Source organism: Mustela erminea, chromosome 18 (assembly GCF_009829155.1).
Source record: "Mustela erminea isolate mMusErm1 chromosome 18, mMusErm1.Pri, whole genome shotgun sequence".
Lineage (NCBI taxonomy): Eukaryota > Metazoa > Chordata > Mammalia > Carnivora > Mustelidae > Mustela > Mustela erminea.
Window position 1 is genome coordinate 39,296,118 of NC_045631.1, and position 20,150 is coordinate 39,316,267.

General features: G+C 51.7%; 1 protein-coding gene across 2 annotated transcripts in view; it reads right to left on the reverse strand.

Moving 5' to 3' along the window:
* PLXDC1 (plexin domain containing 1) overlaps positions 1 to 20,150 on the reverse strand; it is a 55,696-nt gene that overhangs the window by 18,904 nt on the left and 16,642 nt on the right. The window contains exons 1-6 of one of the 2 annotated variants that reach the window (XM_032321552.1): positions 12,895 to 13,287; positions 12,147 to 12,290; positions 11,785 to 11,854; positions 10,999 to 11,121; positions 10,508 to 10,626; positions 9,440 to 9,539 (exon numbers count right to left, since the gene is read on the reverse strand). In XM_032321552.1, the coding sequence (XP_032177443.1) occupies positions 9,440 to 9,539; positions 10,508 to 10,626; positions 10,999 to 11,121; positions 11,785 to 11,854; positions 12,147 to 12,290; positions 12,895 to 12,984 (646 nt within the window). In that variant the 5' untranslated portion in view covers positions 12,985 to 13,287. Of the gene's footprint in view, positions 1 to 9,439; positions 9,540 to 10,507; positions 10,627 to 10,998; positions 11,122 to 11,784; positions 11,855 to 12,146; positions 12,291 to 12,894; positions 13,288 to 20,150 lie in introns of those variants that run through there. The other variant, XM_032321551.1, reaches the window with a different exon arrangement.

Below are 20,150 nucleotides of genomic sequence, written 5' to 3' on the forward strand. Positions count from 1 at the left end.
CTTATTTATGATGTGGAAAGGCAGAAACACCTGCTATAACACATTTGGGAGGAAAAACGTACAATTGTAGAGGAAAGACTTCTCCTAAAATGAAAATCGATGCTCTGATACTTTCCACCACATCTCCACACCCACCTAAGAACCATGACATGGGGTTGGTTTCCTTCAGCTCTGAAAGGCTGTCAGCCAGCCACCGAGCTTTGTGAATGAATTTCCCTACAAGAGGAAGGAGCCTTGTTGTGCTCGGCCTGTTCAGCGCCCCTTCTTCTTTTTGGAAACAGCACTCCCTTTGAGGGAACTACCCCTAGTCCATTCCTACATGTGCTTGGCCCTGGAGCTACCATCTTCCCCCATGACTCTACCTCCCTGGCTACACAGTGATTGGTCCAGGGCTGGGCATGTGATGTAAGCTGGACCCATCAGAGACCTTCCCTGGGACTTTTCAACTGTAACCAAAAGGCCCTTTGCTTTTTGGTAATGAAGCTCAGAAAATGCAAACTCCAAGTCCATGAACAGCCACAGGTCCGATCTCATGCACAGACTCATAGCAGTACATAATCGTGGCTCTCCAGCCTCTGGTGCCCCCAGGACCTGCCCTGGTCCCTGTCTCCCTGGCTCTCAGTTCTTCCTTTGGTTCTTTGGGCTGCTTCATATCCCCTCTTCCACTTAAGATAGTTTGAGCTGGGCTTTTGTTCCTGGAAGCCAAGAGCAGGCGGGGATGTAACTTTCCTCTCTCAGATGAAGGTGGTTTGGAGGAACCTTCCCCAAGGTGGCAGGAGAACTCATCAGGCCCAACTGTGAAAGGAAGGGGGTCATGTGTTGGGCGCCCTCTCCTTAGTCCTCCTCCTGCATGAAGAATCTGCTCAAAAGAACATCTCATCTTGGTTTCTATCATGGATTTATCTCCGATCTTGGAATCAATGCCTCCTACTTAACCCCTGGTTGAACCCCAGTGGATCTGGTGCTTCTCTTCCCACACCACACTGCTGTGTGGCACAGCAATGATGGGCGTGTCGGCCCCAGGAACATTCCCAACCGCGGAATGTCCTGGAAATGTCGCCCTATGCAATGAATGCGTCCTGACTGGTGGCGTTTGCTGATTTCTGTGGTGTACACACGCCCCATGCGGATTTCAAGCTACCAATTTGGAGTCACTGAACACAGCATCAGGAAGAGACATGGTCACTCTGCTCTCGTGATTCTATACAAGGGTGCCCGCCACACCATAGCTCCTGGTTTCTCTGCAGTTGTCCTCCACATTCGAGGCTTCGCTTTCGCAGCCTGAGACCCCACCCCCCTCTCCATCAGCCATGTCGCTCACCTCCCCCCATCTCCTCACCAACGGACAGTGTGGGTACAGTACAGTAAGATATTTTGAGAGAGAGATCACATTCACTTTCACTTGACTTTTATAACATGACATTGCTATCATTGCTCTGTGTTATTACTAGTTAGTGTTGTTAATCTCTCACTGTGCCTAGTTTATAAATTAAGCTTTACCACAGGTATGTAGGTATAGGAAGAAACACAGTATCCACAAGCTTCAGGGCTGCTCATGGTTTCAGGTAGCTACTGGGGATCATGGAACGTGTGCCCGCAGATAATGGGGGGGAGAACCACTGTATTTGTGCTTCTAAAAGGGCAGAAGGGAAACATTTACAGTGTTTCAGTAAAAATAAATACTTAAGCCAACATCCCAAAGATGGAGGAACTGTGTCCTTATTTTTTTCCTAAGCAGCCCTAAGTCTGAAAGGGAAGAGGCCGAGAGGAAATCCTCATAGCTCTCAGGCAGGCAGTCACTGCCCGATGTCTACAGGGTTACCAAGGTCCTAGGGAGGAGAGACTCTTCCATCAAAAGCTGAGGGATGAGGTTCACAGAGCCCTGTACATATGCACGCATGCACGCACGCACACAGACGCACATATTTATTTTGGTACAAGAAAGGGCCGTTGCCAAGCAGAAGTGGAGTCTGGAAGAGACTGGGGTGAGGAAGGTCAGCTTTCTGTCATTTTTTGCTCAGTTTTTAATCTTTAATCTTTCATCAGGGCCTGTATGCGCTGCAGGGCCCTTCCCAAGTAGCACCAATTGCACTGAGAAGGTGGCCTAGGATAGGAGTGAGCCTAGGGGATGTGAGACATCTAGATGGAGGACACCCAGGCAGCCTTCCACAACTCTGTCCAACACACCTCCCCCAAGAGCTATCTCTCCTTCTGAAAAATCACCCCTTTGAGCATTAAAATGTAAGGGGGAAGAAAACAAAGGGAAATTCCAGGTCCTCCAAGGGGTGTGAGACCATGGGATCTATAATCTATGGAAACCTTTCTTCCTTTATCTGCTTCCTCTTGCAAGACTCAATGCAAAGGACACGCCCTCCATGAAGGCTTCCCCACCCTCCCCAGCACCGTCGGAGGCCCCTCCTCTGAGCTTCACAGCTTCCTGCACGTTGTCCAGGATCCCCTGTTACACCCTCCATCAGTATTGACTTTGATCAACACCTGCCCCACGGTGCTGAGCTCTACCACTCCCACCACCCGGCCCCTAGCATCAGCCCCTGCACATAAAAGGGCCTCAAAAGAAATGACTGTGAACGAATGCGTGGATTATAGGTAGTCACCAAACCTCAGCAACGTATTTATAACTTCAGTCCACAGCCTACAGGAAAAACGCCCTTCCTGCCCAGCCCACCAGACTATGGCCTTTCTCAAAAGGGGAGCCCCCAATGGGCACTGTAGTCAGACATGCCCCTTCTGACCTTAGAGCTCAAAGGAGGGGAGAGCTGGCTTTCCGGATTTCCCACCTGCAAGGAGGTAGAGGAGCACTTGACCCCAGGGTGGGAAGGAAGGAGAAATGGAAAGAACAAGTGAAGTCAGGTTGGGCATGAATGAGGGCATGAACTTGTCGAGGAGGCTGACTTCAGGGATAGAGACACACAAGCAGCAGCCAGGGAAGGCAAGGTTCCCAGCAAACCTCCCGCCAGAATCTAGGGATGGGTCTCCCCACCACCTGGGCTGGGGAACCAGAATTGGGGGTGTGTTTGAAGGGAGGATGCAGCCAGACGGGGTCAGATGTGCTCCAAAGCCCATCATCGCCCTACCGCAGGGCAGGGAAGAGGAGTGTGGTAGAAAGGGGGATGAGAGTGGGTGTGCGGAAATAGACCGCTGATTAAAAATATTTGCTCACTTCAACTGCCAACGTGTACTTGTTTGAGTATATGGCTTGGGTAACATTTTATTTCTCTATAAACAGAACTCTTAATATCCCTGCCTGAGTTATTTGCTTTTGGATTATCTCGCCAACATCTGGGGCTCGCCCAAGGATGATGACGTCCATCTGCACGACCAACAGATCCCTCCGGAAGCAAGACAGAGGCCTCCCCAAAGCCACATTTCTGGCAGTTTGGGACGTTCTGTTTTTATCTCTGCCTCCACTCATCAAAGATTCAGAAATACTAAGATCCAGACACGGAAAGCGCTGCTGCCCAGACAAGAAATGTTAGCGGCTCAAAAGAGAGGTTTACATGTCCCATTTTGTTTCAAAACCAGACACCAGCGGGGAAGGGTTGGATTGGCCAGAAGAGATCAGACTGACAAGTCCTGCCACAAAGTGCAACCACTCCAAAAATGGGTGGCTACAAGATTAAAAAATATAAGATGGCAGTTTTAGAAGAAGTTTTCATTTCTTCGTTCATGTATTTCTTTTTTTTTTTAAGGTTTTATTTATTGATTTTAACAGAGATAGAGAGGAAAGCATAAGCAAGGGGAGGGGCAGAGGGAGAAGCAAGCTTCCCGCTGAGCAGGGAGCCCCATGGGAACTCGATTCCAGGACTCCGGAATCATGACCTGAGCCAAAGGCAGCCACTTAACGAACCGAACCACCAGGTGCACCAAGAATGAGTTTCTTAAACAAATGAATAGAGGAAATTTTATTGACTCCTGGGGGCCCCTGTGGCCAAATAAAGAGCAAATGAGCTACCTTGTATGTTTTGCGTGCCTCTGCAGAAAGCCGCTGCTAATTGCCCATAGATCTTGTCTCTGCATTAGGCGTGCTCTGCAGACTCTGCTGCAAAGCCTGTGTAACGGTTTATGTAAGGAAGTAATGGTAAGAAAAATTCTGGTTTTTGCAGCATCTCCTTCCCTCAATCCCAGAGTGAGACTATGCTGAAGTCCCCCCACCCCCAAAACCGAGGGGTGGGAGGAAAGTGGAGCCTGGGGAAGGAGACAGTCTCGTAGACCAGCCCATGGGCTCACTGCCGGGGAATTCTGGAATAGTGGGGAAACCAACCTCCACTTCTCATTGCACTCCAGGCCTGGAGGGGCTTGGGTACTAGCGATACCATCCTTTCTGGTGGCGGCATCCCAGGGATGCTTGGACAATGGGAGCCTCGGACAAGAGAGCGGTCCCTGAATTTGCGTCTCACGAAGCCACAGTTATTTGGGATTTACTGTTATTTGCAGCTCAGCCTAATCCAAACTGATTCCCTACTTGTGGGTTGAATAGCAGACCCAGAGGAATCTGACCTCTCAGCCACATCAAATCCATCACTCCCCAAAGCAGAGGTGGTGGCCCATTTAGAAACCCAATGAAGGGGGCACCTGGGTGGCTCCATTGGTAAGTGTCGGCCCTCAGGTCATGATCCCAGGGTCCTGGAGTTGAGCCCCACATAGGGCTCCCTGCTCAGTAGGAAGCCTGCTTCTCCCTCTCCCACAGCCCCTGCTTGTGTTCCCTCTCTCGCTGAGTCTCTCTCTGTCAAATAAATAAAATCTTTAAAAACAACAACAACCCAATGAAGGCCATGGGTGCTGTCCCAGAAAAAGGCTGGCATCTGAATATGGCCCCGCCACACCCCGGTATTCCTCCTAAAGTCTCTGCCCAGAGCCAGGCTAAAAACCTCTGACAAAGAGAGATGCAATTAATTAGTATGCCCCTCCACCACATCAGGCCCCTGTTCTCCCTTGGGGTCACCAGAGTGCAGAGGACCAGGTCTCTGCGGCACCCGTTCCCTCCAGAGGCTCCCGCCCTGGCCTTATTGCACATTTGTTGAGCGCTTGCCCTGCCGCACGGGCACTGAGCTAAGCGCCAGGGCCACGGTGAGCCCCCCAAGGAGCTCATGGCCTGCTGGGGAGAAGGGGTCTGAGGAAACCAGGAGTTCTGCTGCAGGGAGGAGACAACATCAGAGCTGGACCAACAGATGAGGAGAATTTTGCCAAGTGGCAAAAGGGTTGAAATGGGCGCCATTTTAAACAAGAACTATGTCATAGAGAGACGCCTGGGTGGCTCTGATGGTTGGGCATCTGACTTCGGCTCAGGTCATGATCTCCAGGTCCTGGGATGGGGTCTCATATTGGGATCCCAGCTCAGCCAGGAGTCTGCTTCTCCCCCTGCTTGTGCTCTCTCTCTCAAATGAATAAATAAAATCTTAAAAGAAAAAAAAAAAAGAACTATGTCATAGCGATGTGGATGGCCCTTGGCACGTTTGGGGAACAGGGCGCGCAGACCAGTGATGCCCCGACAGAGAGTGGTGGCTGAAGGGTAGGCCGTGCCGGCTGCATGGGACCTTGAATGCCGCTCTAAGGATTTGGACTTCATGCTGCTGCAACAAGATGCCAGAGAATGACATGATCAGATCCAGCGGTGACAAGAAGGAATGAGGGGAGGAGGGAAGGAGATGAGAGGCTGGGGGCTGTGGGGCTGTGTCTGGGGGGCGGGTGCCTGCTGGAGGACAGGCAGACAGGACAGCTCAGCTAACAGCACCTGGAGTCCTGAATCCCGCAGCTCCCACGCCAGAGAGGCCCCGCCTCCCGGAGCAGGCGCAACTGCCCTCCTGTTTTTGCAGGTGGGTTGTGCTTCCTCCCCTGCCCCTCTTCCCGCCTCCCCACATCTCCCTGGCTTGCTCTAAGACAGCCTTTCATTCCAGAATCACAGAGAAACCTCAGATGCAGACACTCCCTGGGGGATCTGACTTCCTTTAATTCACCCTCATACAACAGCTGGATCCAACACACATTTCCTGAGACGCTGCCAGCCCACAAAGCCCTTGAGAGAGGCACGGATGAACCAGACGGGTTCCGTAAGGCACACGGGCGCGAGGACCGGGACGCTAAGAACCGCCCATCCCGCAAAACAGCCTGGGATCTGCGGCACATCAGGCTGCGGGTGTTTGGGGAGCTGAGGAGAAAAGGATTCACCCCTCTGGCTGGAATGGGGCTGGGTTAGATTTAGAAAGTCTCAAACGACCCCACGGTTTAAAAAAAAAAAAAAAAAAAGGAAGATCTGGGTTTCAGTTCTCTCTCGGAGCTGTGTGATCACAAGCGAGTCACCTCACAGAGCCTCTGTGTCCTCATTTACAAAATACAGACTTTACTTGCAGTGCTGGGAGGTTGACCAAATACGATAAAACTGAGAGCCTGGGGATGGGATTATAATCAGCGTGGTCATCAGGCAGCCTCCAATGTGGCCCCCACTGGCCTGCCTCCTGGTACTGTCGCCCTTGGACTCCTGTTCTGAGTGTGGGCTGGACCTAGTGACTTGCTTCTAACCAGTAGAATATGGCAAAAGTGATGAGATGGCACTTCCAGGATTAGGTTACAAAAAGACTGCCCTTAGGTCCTGCCCACCCTCTCCGGCTGTCTTGCTCACCTGCTCTGGTGGAAGCCAGCTACCATGTGATGAGCTGTCCTACGGGGAGGTCCACAGGGCAGGGACAGAGGGGGCCCTCCTCAAGGAAATGAACCCTGCCCACACCCATGGGAGAGCTCTTGCCAACTCCACCCCAGTCAGCAGCAGAGATGACTATACCCTGGCAAGCACCTTGAGAGCCGCCGGGACAAGATCTGGATCGTGGGAATTTACTTGCGGAAATACTCACAACGGGGAGTAAAAATAGCTACTTGCAAGAATATTCACAGCAGCCTTATTTCTTGTAGCAAAAGTGGGAAACAGCTGTAAAGCCTGCGTGGGGGGAGGGGTTGGTTAAATTAAGGTAACATCTGTGTGACAGGCTATCAAGTAGCCAGTAACAAGAATGGAGTGGGAGCTGGTATGGTATGATGGACAGGATATACTTCGTTCAAGGGTAGAACAGTGGCATCATACGCCATCATTTGTGTTAAATAACCAAACATATGCTTGCTTACCTATAGGCTTACAGCTCTGGAAATAACCCAGTAGTGGGGTTGCCTCCAGAAAGGAAAACTAGGGACAGGGATCAGGTATGGGAGAGAAACCTATTGTTTTTTCTTTTTTTTCCCCCCATTCCTCCCAAAACCTAATTGTTTTTATAAAAACTTTTTTTATCTTTTGAGTTTTAGACCGGGTACATTTATTCGTGCAAAAATATCACCTTATAAATTGGGATAAAGAAGAACATTCATAGGGACGTCTGGGTCGCTCAGTGGGTTAAGCATCTGCCTTTGGCTCAGGTCATGATACCAGGGTCCTGGGATTAAACCCCACTTTGGGCTCCTTGTTCAGCAGAAGCCTGCTTCTCCCTCTGCCTCCTGCTCCCCCTGGTTGCACTTCTTCCCCCGCCACTGACAAATACGTAAATAAAATCTTAAAAAAAAAAAAAAAAAAAAGAAGAGCCTTCATAATAACAGAACAGTCATTCATGTTCATGACAAAAACCTCAAAGGTGACGTGCACATGGGTGAAGTTTGGGAAACTGCCACTGTAGCACGTGATTGTTTTCCCACTAGCTGCAAAAGCCACGTGAACGACTGTGGGCGTGGCATCTGACCAATGACACACCAGTGTCAGGACATCACATGCTCCTATTTCTGCACTGTTTGCTCCCCTTCCAGATGTCCTGCTGGGTTATCAAACACTGCACCGTGTGCTAAGGGCCAGCACAGAAAGATATCCTAATGCAGGACTCACAGACTCAGTGCACCAGACATCGGAGCGAACGCTTCGTGTGCATCATAGCATTCACCTTCACAGTCACTAGGGGGCACGAACTACTTATATCCCCAACTACAGATAAAGAAATAAACTTTAAGAGGATAAGTGACTTGCTGGAGGTCAGATGCTTGTGGGGAGTTTGGACTCCATGCTTCCCACCCCAGAGCCAAGCCCCTCACACTGGACTGAAACTTGCACATGGAAGGTGCTGATGAAGGCTTATGACAGGAGCCCTGGTCCCTTCCCTCGGATTTCCGTTAGGGACAGAGGCTCTGCTCAGGTGATGAGTCCCTCCATGACTTCCTCTTCATTGTATCTCCATAGCACCCAGGACATAGTGTCGAGTAGAAACTCAGAACATGTGTATTGATTGAATTCAACCAACAGATGTAGGAAGGATACTTCCCCCAGAACCCCTGGAGTTCCCCGAATGGTGGTGCCTTGCCTCTCCACAGGGAAGCCCTTTGGTGCCTCCCACCCACGTCCTCTCATCCAGCCTGGGGCGGCTAGGGTGGAGTTCAGAATATCCCCCAGTCCCATCAAGTACGGGTAGGGAAAGAGAAGAACAGACACCAGTCTGCTCCTGCTTGGGGCCCTGCAGGTTAGACAGAAGGACTTTGTTATTGTTCTTGTTTAAGATTGTATTAATTTATTTGAGAACAAGAGAGAGCATGGGATGGGAGAGGGGCAGAGGGAGAGGAGGAAGCAGATGCCCCACTGAGCTGGGAACCCAACACGGGGCTCGATCTCAGGGCCCTGGGATCATGACCTGAGCTGAAGGCAGAGGCTTAACCGAATGAGCACCACCCACCCCCACCAGGTGCCCCTAGACAGAAGGGCTTTTTTATACACAGCATAACAGAAGAGGTCAGGTTCAAAAGCATTGGAGCCAGGGGTCTAGAAAAAGCAGCCGGCCTGCCTGCCGTGCCTTCCCCAGAAATGGGAATCCAAGACCCTCATGGGGGTGAGCAGGGGTTAGAAGCAGGAGAGAAAGAACTGTGATTCCCCCAAAATATCAGAACTGGAAGAGGACCAGGAAGGAAAAAGCACCGTTCCAGCTACACACACCCCCATATTACAGAAGAAGCCACAGAGGCTAGAGAGATCTGATTTGCCAAAGGACAGTTAACAACGTGGCCAAGACCAGCTTCCTTCCCCTGAAGCCCCCTGTGATGCTCCTATCACCTGGGATGGGGATGTCATTATGGTTGTGTTCTGTGAGGACTCAAAAATCCTAATTTGGTGTCTGTGGAGATTTTCTAAAGGGACGGGGTATTGAGTGGCTCTTCTTCCCCTCCCAAACTAGAGCCACGCCCCCCACTAGAGATTTCACTGGGGGAAAAAAATGGTTCCTCTGCTTTAATGAAGAAAAGTTGGAACTCATTATGCTCCATCTTCCCTCCTTCCTGCTTGGCTCTCTGTTCTCCGTCCACCCCCTCCACTGCCCATCCCCACCCGCCTACAGCCTGGGTCAGCTGGAGCTCGGTCCAACCCCCACCCACCCCGTCCGAGAGCTCCGCTGGATCCCTAGGGACTCACCTGGGACATCCGGCGAAGGGTTGAGAATCATGAAAGCATCTGACAGGCCTGCTTTGACGGGGTGCTGGGAGGAGCTGATTTCCAGGACAGGCATAGGGATCTGTGGCAGGAGAAAAGAGGCACCATCTGCCCCCCCGCCCCCTAAGCACCCCTGGGCCAGCCTAGAGCTCCCCTCTGATCTCCAGATGTATCTGCCTGCTCAGCAGCACCTCTCAGAGGACTCAAAGACATCCCAAATCCAATGGGTCCCCATCCAAATTGCAAGTCTCTCCCACAACTTCTCCAGCACATTCACTTTTTTTCTTTGCTCTTAGTGGATGGCACCTCCATGCAGGCCAGAAACCTGGGAGTCACCCCCTTTCGTCCATCTCATCCATCCTCCACTGAACACATCTCCAAATCCTATTAATTCACCTGCCCTCTGGCTCTTAGATCTATCTAGTTCTCTCCATCTCACGCCACCTACTCCAAGCTGACATCTTTCTCTGAAACCATCCCGCAGCCTTCCCTCTGAGCCACCAACAATCTGTTCTCCACTCTGAAGCCAGAGTGACCTTTCTTAAAGGCAGAGCTGGGTGTTCCCCTGCCCTTGCTTGTCCCCTACATTCTCCCCTCCAGCCTTGCTTTCTTCCAAGGCTTTGTACCAGCCATGCCCTGTTCTGCCACAGGACCTTTGAATGTGCTTTTCCCTCTCCTCTTGGCTTCCTGTTAAGGAATTCCTTTGCTTCCTGCAGATTTCAACTCTGTTCCTCAGGGAAGCCTCCCCTGACCTCTGCTGAGATAAAAAGCCTCATGAAAAAAAAGAAAAGGGGGGGAAAAGCCTCATGAAAGGGCACCTCTAACTTAGGAATACTTGTCACAGTGGTGATTCTACACTTGTCCCTGCAATTACCATCTATCTCCCCAACCAGACCTACAGCTCTAGAAGGGCAGGGCCTCCAGCCATCTCATCAACCACTGTCTCCCCAGCACCAAGGCCTACGCCTGGCACATTTGCAGGTTCTCTACAGATAGTTGCTGAATGAAAGAATCCAAGACCCAGCCGTCTACGCAGCTAAGCTCGCTCACCTCTTTGTAGCCAAACACAATGCGGCCATCGTGGTGCAGAGCTGCCTGGAAAGTGAAGCTGCCCCTGTCCTCCCGGCCTTGGAGGTAGACGTGGTCCCACTGAACAATAAAGACTGTCCCTGGGGAGGAGAGGAGAGAGCCGGCTGGCCAGGGAGGCATGCCCCGCAGCAGCTTTGGGGACCAACACAGGTGTGGTGGGGTGCTGGGTGCTCAAGTGACAATCCAGGGAGAGTAAGACACAATCGTGGCCTCTAACGCTTGTCACCTCTGCTAAGAGCCAAGCACTTTTCTCTTCCTATCTCATCAGATCCTGCTAGGTGGCAGGCATCCTGTCCCCATCTTAGAGATGAAGACAGTGAACACAGGAAGGTGGGTAGCTGCCTTGCTTTGTGACCGTGAGCAAGTCCTTGTCCTCTCTTGGGACTGCTCTAAAGGGGCTAAGTGAGCCCCTGAGCCAGGGGGCGTTTGTAAACTCTGAGATCTGGTCTCACCATTGTCAAAATAAGCGACCGTCGAATTCTCAGAGTAGCCGGGGTTGAAGTTGGCCATCAGAGGCGCCACGTACTGAGTCGCTGTGAGCATCCGATGGATCGTGTCCCCCATGAAGATGAAGCCTGGGGGAGGGGGGTTAAGGCGGAGGAATCACCAGAGAAGGCCTAGAGGGGTGCCTTCCTTATGCGGAAGGGACAGTGCAGAGGGAGCTGGAAGCGAATCTTTTTTTTTTTTTTTTTGGAAATGAATCTTGGACCTCTCTGTTCCCCACCCCTGCCTGCTGGGCTCTGGGTCTAGTGTGTACAGAGCAAAAGGGCTCCAGAGCAGAGAAGGCTCTCCCTGCCCCTCCAGGTAGGCACAGACTCCCGCCCCTCCCTGTCCCTGGGAAAGTGCACAGGAACCTAAGAGAGGCTCCTCTTGTCAGCCAGGAGCCTGATCCCAAGAGCCAGGCTCTCAGGGAAGTCTCCTCTCTCTCTCATTCACAGACTGAAACACAGGGACCACAGGGATTGTCCAGGCTGGCTGGAGCTGGCCGAGACACACACACACAGACACACACATACACACATGCACACACACACATGCAAGTCAGCCAACGTCGGGGGACGTGGTCCAACACACACACTCGTCTCCCTTCTGAGACTGGGATCCCAAGAGAGAGCCCAACGCGGGACCCTCCACTGCCTATCCATACACCCCCGTCTCCACTGAACCTTTCCAGGTAGGTCACTTGGGTTCTGGCTGAGATCTCCAAACCTCCCCCAGTCCCACCGACACAGCCTTACCTCCAGTTGCTATGGTGATCTGCCGCAGAGGATGCCCATAGAAAGGAAAATCAAAGGACAAGACCACTCTCTGCAGGGCATGGGAGAGAATCAGCATGGGCCAAGCTGTAGGCCAGGAGGCTGGGCACCCACACTGCCCCATGCTTGTCTGGACAGAGCAGGGAGCAGGCATGTCCAGGACAGGCCGCCAGGACCATGGGTGGGCCCCTTAACTCAAGGCAGCACCCCGGCTCCAGGGTTCCCTGGAAAGCACCTCCCAGATCATGGACCTCAGGCCACAACCCTGCCCACCGACCAGGCACAATGCCTTGGCCCCCAGCCTCCCAGCCCAAGGCAGCCCTGCCAGGGACTGGCCTACTTACCGAAGCCTGCCGGTGGGTGTTGGAGAGGATTCTATGGACCTTCACTTGGCTCTGGTTGGCCTTGGCCACATCCACCCACAGCTCGCGGCTGCGGGGCTCGTTGGGGCCATACAGACGGGACACATAGTAGTTGTGGTTGTCCTCCTGCCACCACCCGAGACAGAGACCACAGGAGGTATAAGGAGTCGGGCTGGCCAGGAGCCATCCTCTGCCCTCCCCGGGAAGTCACTGCCCTCCCTCGTGCGAGCCCTGTGGCCTCGAGTGCTGGTTTCGGCCTGGACATCCTGGGCCATGGATCATGCCCAGGCCAGAGCTCAGCTCAGCAAGAAATAGCCAGGGCAGCCCCAAACAGAGCTATGGTCTTCAGGGAGCTCCCAGACTGAAGGGGACACGTAGTCTCTGCTCGGGGTTACCCTGCTTCAGAGAAAAGAAAAAAGTGGATCTTAGAAGCCCCCAGTCTGAAGATGGAAAGCAGAGAGGTGCCTCAGTGACTCAGTCCGTTAAGAGTCCAACTCTTGGTTTCAGCTCAGAGCATAATCTCAGAGATCTCAAGATCGAGCCCCGCATTGGGTTCTTCTGGGCATGGAGCATCTCTCCTTCTCCTTCTGCCCCCACCACCCCCTCAGAAAAAAAAATCAATAGATAAATTAAAAAACAAAAAAAGATGGAGGTAGACTCTTGATCTTAGGGAGCTGCTAGTCTGATGGAGGAGGTAGGCCTTAGGCAAGTAGGACACACAGACACAAACCCTTGAGCAGAGGGAGAAATCGGGGCCCACATGACAGTCACCAGAGGGCTGAGAAAGCCGAGAGAAGCAGCTGTGGTTCCTCTGAGACATTTCTAACCTCTACCATGAGCCCAAAGCAGATAAAGAACAAGCCAGAATACAGCCAGCTGGGAATTAGTTCTGTAAAGCCTCTCCTGCACAGAAGCATTTAGGGCCAGGATTTAAAAGAGGGCAGGAAACAGTTATCAGAAAGGGTGGCAGAGCCCGGGTAGGAGGCGATGTTGTAGCATTTCAACCCATCTGGGAGTGCCAGCCACAAGGAGAAGGAGGCAGAGCCGGCCGGTGCACTTGGCTGCGTGCGGCTGAGGAGATGGGGCTGCTGACCCGTGAGGAGCCCTGGACGCGGCGGGTCATTAATCAGGCTGTCCAGCGGCCGCGGCTGCAGACACAGCAGAGCAGACAGACCATGTTCTCCCTGCCAACCTGCCAGCTGCCCAGCCGGCCCTTGCCCTGGGCCCAGCATGAGCAGGGACAGGGGATGCCTGTCCTCTCCAGCCGCCAAGAGGCAGGCTCTGCTCTTCTGACAAGTGATGCGCTCTGGGGACCTGGGGTCAGGGCAGGGTTGGGGGAAGATGAGCAGGAGAAGCATGGTGTGGCAGGGGAGGGGGGCCTCCCCTCCAGCCTCCTGATCCCCCCCAGCCCTCCACCGGCCCTCTGCGCGGCTGTCAGACAAATCTAAGGCACGTGCAAGGCCCCCATCACTCTGCTCACAAGCCTTCTGGGGCTCCCACAGTCCTCTCCTCTAAGACCAGACATTCCCACAGGCGAGGGCTGCCTTTCTCGATGGGGGTGAGGCACGGGGGATGTGCTCAACTGGAGGATTTGCCGATGAATGTGTCGCAGGGCACAGCCACGGTGGGAGGGGGGGGGGCCTGCCCCTCCCCCGTGCCGGGGCTACCATCGCGCATGCTCGTGACCGGAATGGGATCATGTTACCAAGCAAAGCAGGACAACAGCCCACAGAGAACAGACCTGGGCAGGTAGGGTGGGAGTCAACCAAATGCAGCTCCCACGTAGGAACTGGAGCAGACCCGTGTTGAAAAACGGCTGCTTGGAGGCTTGGAGAAGGGTCTGGTTTCTGTCACCTGCTTCTGGGGACTCATGCGGTGGGAGCTTTTGCCAAACCTCCAAGCGTCAGAAATGAGGGCCCCCCCCAGGCAGAAGCCACACTCTGCCCTGGGTCGGAAACCCCAAACAGATGCGAACTTGTGTGTCTGCTGCCTCAGCTAAGACGGCAAAGGGTGGAGTGAGGGGACGCGTCTCCTGGGCCCCCTCTGAAACCAGGTCAGTCTCGCTCAAAGGCAAAGACTTTTCCTTGGTCTGTTGTTTCTCGGATGTTTAAGTAACTGTCCCCACTGGAAGGTGACATGGGCTGCTTTTTAGTCATTGGTTAAACTCTCTCACGTCAGGGGTGCCTGGGTGGCTCAGTCAGTTAAGCATCTGCCTTAACAGTTAAGCTCAGGTCATGATCCCGGGGTCCTGGGATGGAGCCCCGCATCAGGCTCCCTGTCGGCAGGGAGTCTGCTTCTCCCTCTGCCTCTGCCTCTCTCTCTCTAAAATAAATAAATAAGGGGCAGCTGGGTGGCTCAGTGGGTTGGGCCTCTGTCTTTGGCTCAGGTCATGATCTCAGGGTCCTGAGATCGAGCCCTACATCGGGCTCTCTGCTCAGCGGGAAGCCGGTTTTCCCCTCCCTCTCTGCCTGCCTCTCTACCTACTTGTGATCTGTGTCTGTCCAATAAATAAATAAAATCTTTTAAAAATAAATAAAAAACAAAAAAATTAAAAAATAATAAAATAAAATAAATAAATAAAACCTTAAAAAAATAAATAAAGTCTCCCCCATCAGAAGGACCAGCGCAGGTCCTTTATAGGGCACAGAGCTGAGGCGACTGTGTCATGTTCATCTTGTCACCCCAGCACCTCCCTAGTGCAGGGCTTGGCACCTGGCATATGGCAGGTGTTAGGATCTGCCTGCTGAATTAGTTGAGTCACAAGGATCCTGCAGCTGCTGGGGCCCGAGGTTGTGCTGAGAACATGTGAGGTGGTGACAAGGACAACATCTTCCCTCAGCACTGAAGGCAGGTGAAACACAAGCCCATTGTGAAGGACCCAGCTGCCTCCTCTGAGAATCCAAGTCTGTGGAAAGCCTTCCAAAGCTGGCATGTCCTGCTTGCAGGCGGAAGTCCCCTGATGCCTCAAGCTCTTCCCTGAGGAACTGAAGCTAGAGAGGGAGACACTTTCCAAGCAAGGAAGAGAGACCCTGGCTCCGCCGGGCAGCAGGTGGACATCCGTACCTCTGTGTCATCTGGGCACTATCCTAAGTGTGACTTCTTGTCCACAGAGAGGAGAAGGAAGACCTTACATGCACTTGGCTTCAGTAAATATATGTTGAGTGAGTGAAAAAGAGACTAGTGTTGACTTGGGCCTGGAGAGAAAGAAAGCAGCCTTGGCTTCTGACTGCTCTCCTGGACTCTGAGTCAGCCTGTCTGTCATCTCTGGCCCTTGGAGCCCACGGTAGGTCTCTACCTCCTCACTTGTAAACCTTCCTCCTGACACAGCTCAAATAGCTTCTTGGAACCAGAAGGGCACTAACCAGAAGAGGCTTGCTCCTGGGGTGATCAGAGGGTCTTCCAGGGACACCCCAGACCGTGCTTCACCAGCACAGACAGTGAGACTCTGATTGGGAAGAAAGAAGTGAGAAACCCAGTTTCTGGGAGAATTTCCCCTGATAACACCCAGGCTGCCATGTTTTTCTTCTATAAAGTCAAGCACTGCTGGCTTCTTCTTCTTTTAAGATCTTACTTATTTAGGAGAGAAAGAGAGTGTGTGTGTGAGCGCACAAGTTGGGGGAGGGGAAGTGGGAGAAGCAGACTCCCCTTTGATCAGGAAGCCCAATGTGGGACTTGATTCCAGCACCCTGGGATCATGACCTGAGCCAAAGACAGACGCTTAATGAACTGGGCCACCCAGGCACCCCACTGCCGATTTCTTGACTGACTATGGAGTCATGTGGAAAGTCACCAACCTAGGGGGCACATCCCATTTGTTACTGCGGACCCCTGCTCACGCGGACGCCAGCACCAGCAGTTTTGATAGAGGAAGTCCACCCATGACAGAGATGGATACGGGCTTCCCCATAACCATTCTCTCCTTCTTCCTTTAGTTTCCATTAGGCACGTGACCACCCAGCTAAGACTACGTGTCCCAGCCGTCCTTACAGCTCAGTAGGGCTACAGGACTATGCTTGGCCAATGGAAGACCAGCAGAACAGTCGTCCTCAGTAGGAATGGGCAGCCATCTTGGACCACAGCAGAGAAGGCACATGTTGCAGAGGCGAGAGCAGCAAGACGGAGGGAAGCTGGGTCCCCAACACCATGGAGACAGTACCTCACCCCCCACTTCCTTACACTTACTCTATTACATCTGGGAGAATAAACTCATGCCAAAGCCCCTCATGAGTTGGACATTTGTAACAGTAGCTGAATCTGCGTCCTAATTAATACAAGGAAAGTCCTGAGAGGCCTCCTCAGGCCGGTCAATCTGAGGGCTTCCTCGCTGTCATCCATGTACACGCATTTCCTAAAAGGATTTAGAGGCTGTGCCTGACGGTGAACTTGTCCCAGGAATTTACCCCGTTCAGGCCCGTCAGTGTGTTGGACCTGCAGTCCCTGGGGCAGTCCCGTTCCCCCTGAGGGTAGCCTATGGCTTGGAGGCCAGAAGCTATGACAGGGTGGCCTCACAGCACAGAGGGTCAGGGGGCATAGCCTGAGCCAGACTATTTGGCAAGTCCACCAAACGGAACTGTGTTCCCTTGAAATCAGTGCAAGAAGCTTTGGTCAGTAATCCATGTTCATTCTGGAAGGCGGCATGCCATGGATTTCAAACCTTTTTGGTCACGAAATCTTTTCTTCCAATTAACCTTCCATGGAAGCTCAGTACGTAAATCATATCAAAGTTTGGCCATTCTGGGGGAAGGAAAGAAGGGCCTGGAGCCCAGCCTGCTGGGTTACTTCCTCTTCCACCACCCTCCATTCCACGGCAGCCAGTGCAGGGAAGTGCCTCTGTGAACCCTTAGGGTTCCATGGAGTGCACTTTGAAAACCACTGCTCTGGAGTCAGGTGCCCGGGCTGCGAAGTCAGTCAGACAGACCTAAATTCAAAACCTGGCTCCAATTTTTCACTCTCCTCTCAGCTTGAGTCCCTCCTCAGTAATCTCGCACGCAGAGTTCTTGAAAGGATTAGACAAAACCTACCCACGTACACTCTCAGCCCAGTGCCCGGTCCACAGTCGGTGTTCGCTAAATAGGAGCTATTACGATGATTTTGTTGGACCTTTCCAAGAAAGGTTTTGCTTGTGGAGGCTGCCTCCTACAAACCAGCCCCAGCCCCATCCTGATCGTTTGCTGTTACAGTGTCTCTTCTGCCTCAATTATTCATGCCTGGAGCCTGCCAGGCACTTCATTGCTGACAGCGGGGCGGCATTTGCCTTGGCTGAGCTCAAGACGTTTCTGGACAGGAGCTCCGGCTAAGCTGTCACCATCGGCCCGTCAACTGCCAGCCAACTGGCAGGTGAAAATGCTGGGGCAGGCCACCAAGGGCACCCTGCAGGGCCTGCTGGAGAGGTCTGGCCAGCCAGGCTTGTCAGGACGGGGCTCCAGGCAGCTGGGTCCAACCCAGGAGGTGCTGATGGGATTTCTGGGGGAGGCGGCATCCCGTTCCCTGACTCCACCATCCCACGAAGCCTTACAAGACCCATAGGGATGTTCTCCAGATCCCTGCGTCTCAAAATGTGCCCCCAGGGACCAGCAGCACCTGCATTACCTTGGAGCTCCTTGGAAATGCAGAATCCCGGGCCCAACCCGAAGCCTCAGGGATCAAAGTCCAAATTTGAATGAGCTTCTCAGGGGATTGATTCTTCACACAATAAAGTTTGGAAAGCACTGGTCTAGAGGCACCCCCTGTCTGGACCAATATGTCAGGCATTTTCATCCGTAAGGAGATGGTGTGTTAAACCCTTGGACTCCAAAGGCAGAAAGACCTGGGCTCTTGTCCTGGCTGTCACCCACTAGCTGTGCAACCTGAGGCAAGAACTTCACCTCTCTGTTCCAAGATGGTATTAGAAATATTCACCTCTTGGTATAGGTGGGTGAATTCCATGTCAAGCCATAGAATGAGATCTGCAATCAGAAAGGACTTCCATAACATGGCCTTTTATTCGTATTTTCCCTTACCTCATATAATAATAATATTCTCCATCTGCCCTCTGGAAGTATTCAAGCCTCAGGTTAAAATAAACCCACACAGAAAACGTGTCATCACAGAGTGCAGAAAGCGGGTCTATCCTGGAAAGGGAGAGGACCCAGTCCAGACAAAGGGGCAGCGAGATCCACACCGAGGGCCCAGGGTAAAGAGGTGTCGGGATGGATAAAGCAGACCTAGGAAGGCCCTGGAAATGGGGTGTTGGACCAGGCTCAGAAAGAGGGTGGGGACTAGACACAGCATTTCTAGACACAGCATTTCTCAGTGCCCCCAACACTTCATGGAAATGGAAGAATCATCCACTCTCGGTAACTCCCTATGAGGAGGAAATATCAGCCAACCAGGGATTTTGAGAGCATAAATATAGATCCTATCACCACACAGAATCAGGACAAGGCAACATAAAAACAAACACAGACCTCCCCCATCCCTCAACTGGTCCCATGTGGCCACATTTCCTTCTAGCCTTTTCCATATGTATATAACTTTACATGGTTATAATCCTGTTGTGTGGACTGCTTCTGTCAGGTTTCATGATCTCTAAAGCAGTTTTTGAAGTTGAACTTGGTCTTTTAACCATCACTTAAGAAAACCCACAATTTTCTTAACTATTTCCTTATTGTTGGGGCATTCAGGTAACTTCTAATTTTTATGCTCTCATAGATACTTCTGTGGTGAACTTATTAATGTACTTTCCATCTCCAAGATGGTTTCCCCTGATTTAAAGCTTTAAAACTTCTGATACAAAGCAGTGCTTCTCAGACCCTAATGTGTATGCAAGTCACCTGATAATCAGATACTGATTTGGCAGGGCTGGAGTTTCTGCATTTCCTTTTCTTTTCTTTTCTTCTTTTTTATTTTTTTTAAGTAATCACTACACCCAGCGAGGGGCCGAAACTCACAACCCCAAGATCAAGAGTCCTATGCTCCTCTGACTGAGCCAGCGAGGTGCCCTTCAGTTTCTGCATTTCTTTTTAAATTTTTTAAGACTTTATTTATTTACTTGACAGAGGGACAATGAGAGAGGGAACACAAGCCAGGGGAATGGGAGAGGGAGTAACAGGCTTCCCGCTGAGCAGGGAGCCTGATGCGGAGCTCTATCCCAGGACCCTGGGATCACGTCTTGAGTTGAAGGCAGACGCTTAACTGACTGAGCCACCCAGGCGTCCCTCATCGGATTTTTAGAACAACTCCATGAGTCATTCTCAGTCCCACCTTATAGATGAGGAATCTGAGGTTCAGAGCACATCGGTGACAAGGATACCTAGTATCTGCCATACCTGGGACCACAGTAGGGTGATCAGTATCCTAATTTGCCTGCTACTGGAATTTCCCAGGACAATGCAAAACCCAGGAGCATTCTGGGAACACCAAGGTGATTGGTCACCTAGACCAGAGTCAGCTAATGTTTATTATTCCTGACCCTGTGCTAGGCCCTTAATGTAGATTCCTGTAGAACATCTTTACAATTACATTTAGACAATAGCATCCCCATTTGACAATGAAAAAAGGTTAAGAAATTTGCCCAAGACAAAAAGACAAACAACCCAATTAAAATGGGCAAAGCGGCAAAGGACTTAAGTAGACATTTCTCTGAAGAAGATATACAAATGGCCAACAAGCCATGAAAAGATGCTTAACATTATTAGTCAATCAGGAAACACAAATCAAAACCACAATGAAGGGCGCCTGGGTGGCTCAGTGGGTTAAGCCGCTGCCTTCAGCTCAGGTCATGATCTCAGGGTCCTGGAATCGAGTCCCACATCAGGCTCTCTGCTCAGCAGGGAGCCTGCTTCCTCCTCTCTCTCTCTGTCTGCCTCTCTGCCCACTTGTGATCTCTCTCTGTCAAATAAATAAATAGAATCTTTAAAAAAAAAACGAAAATGAGTATCATCTTACATCCATTAGAATGTTCTAATTTTTTTTTTAAAGGTGATGTTCATAAACAGACTTGTAAAG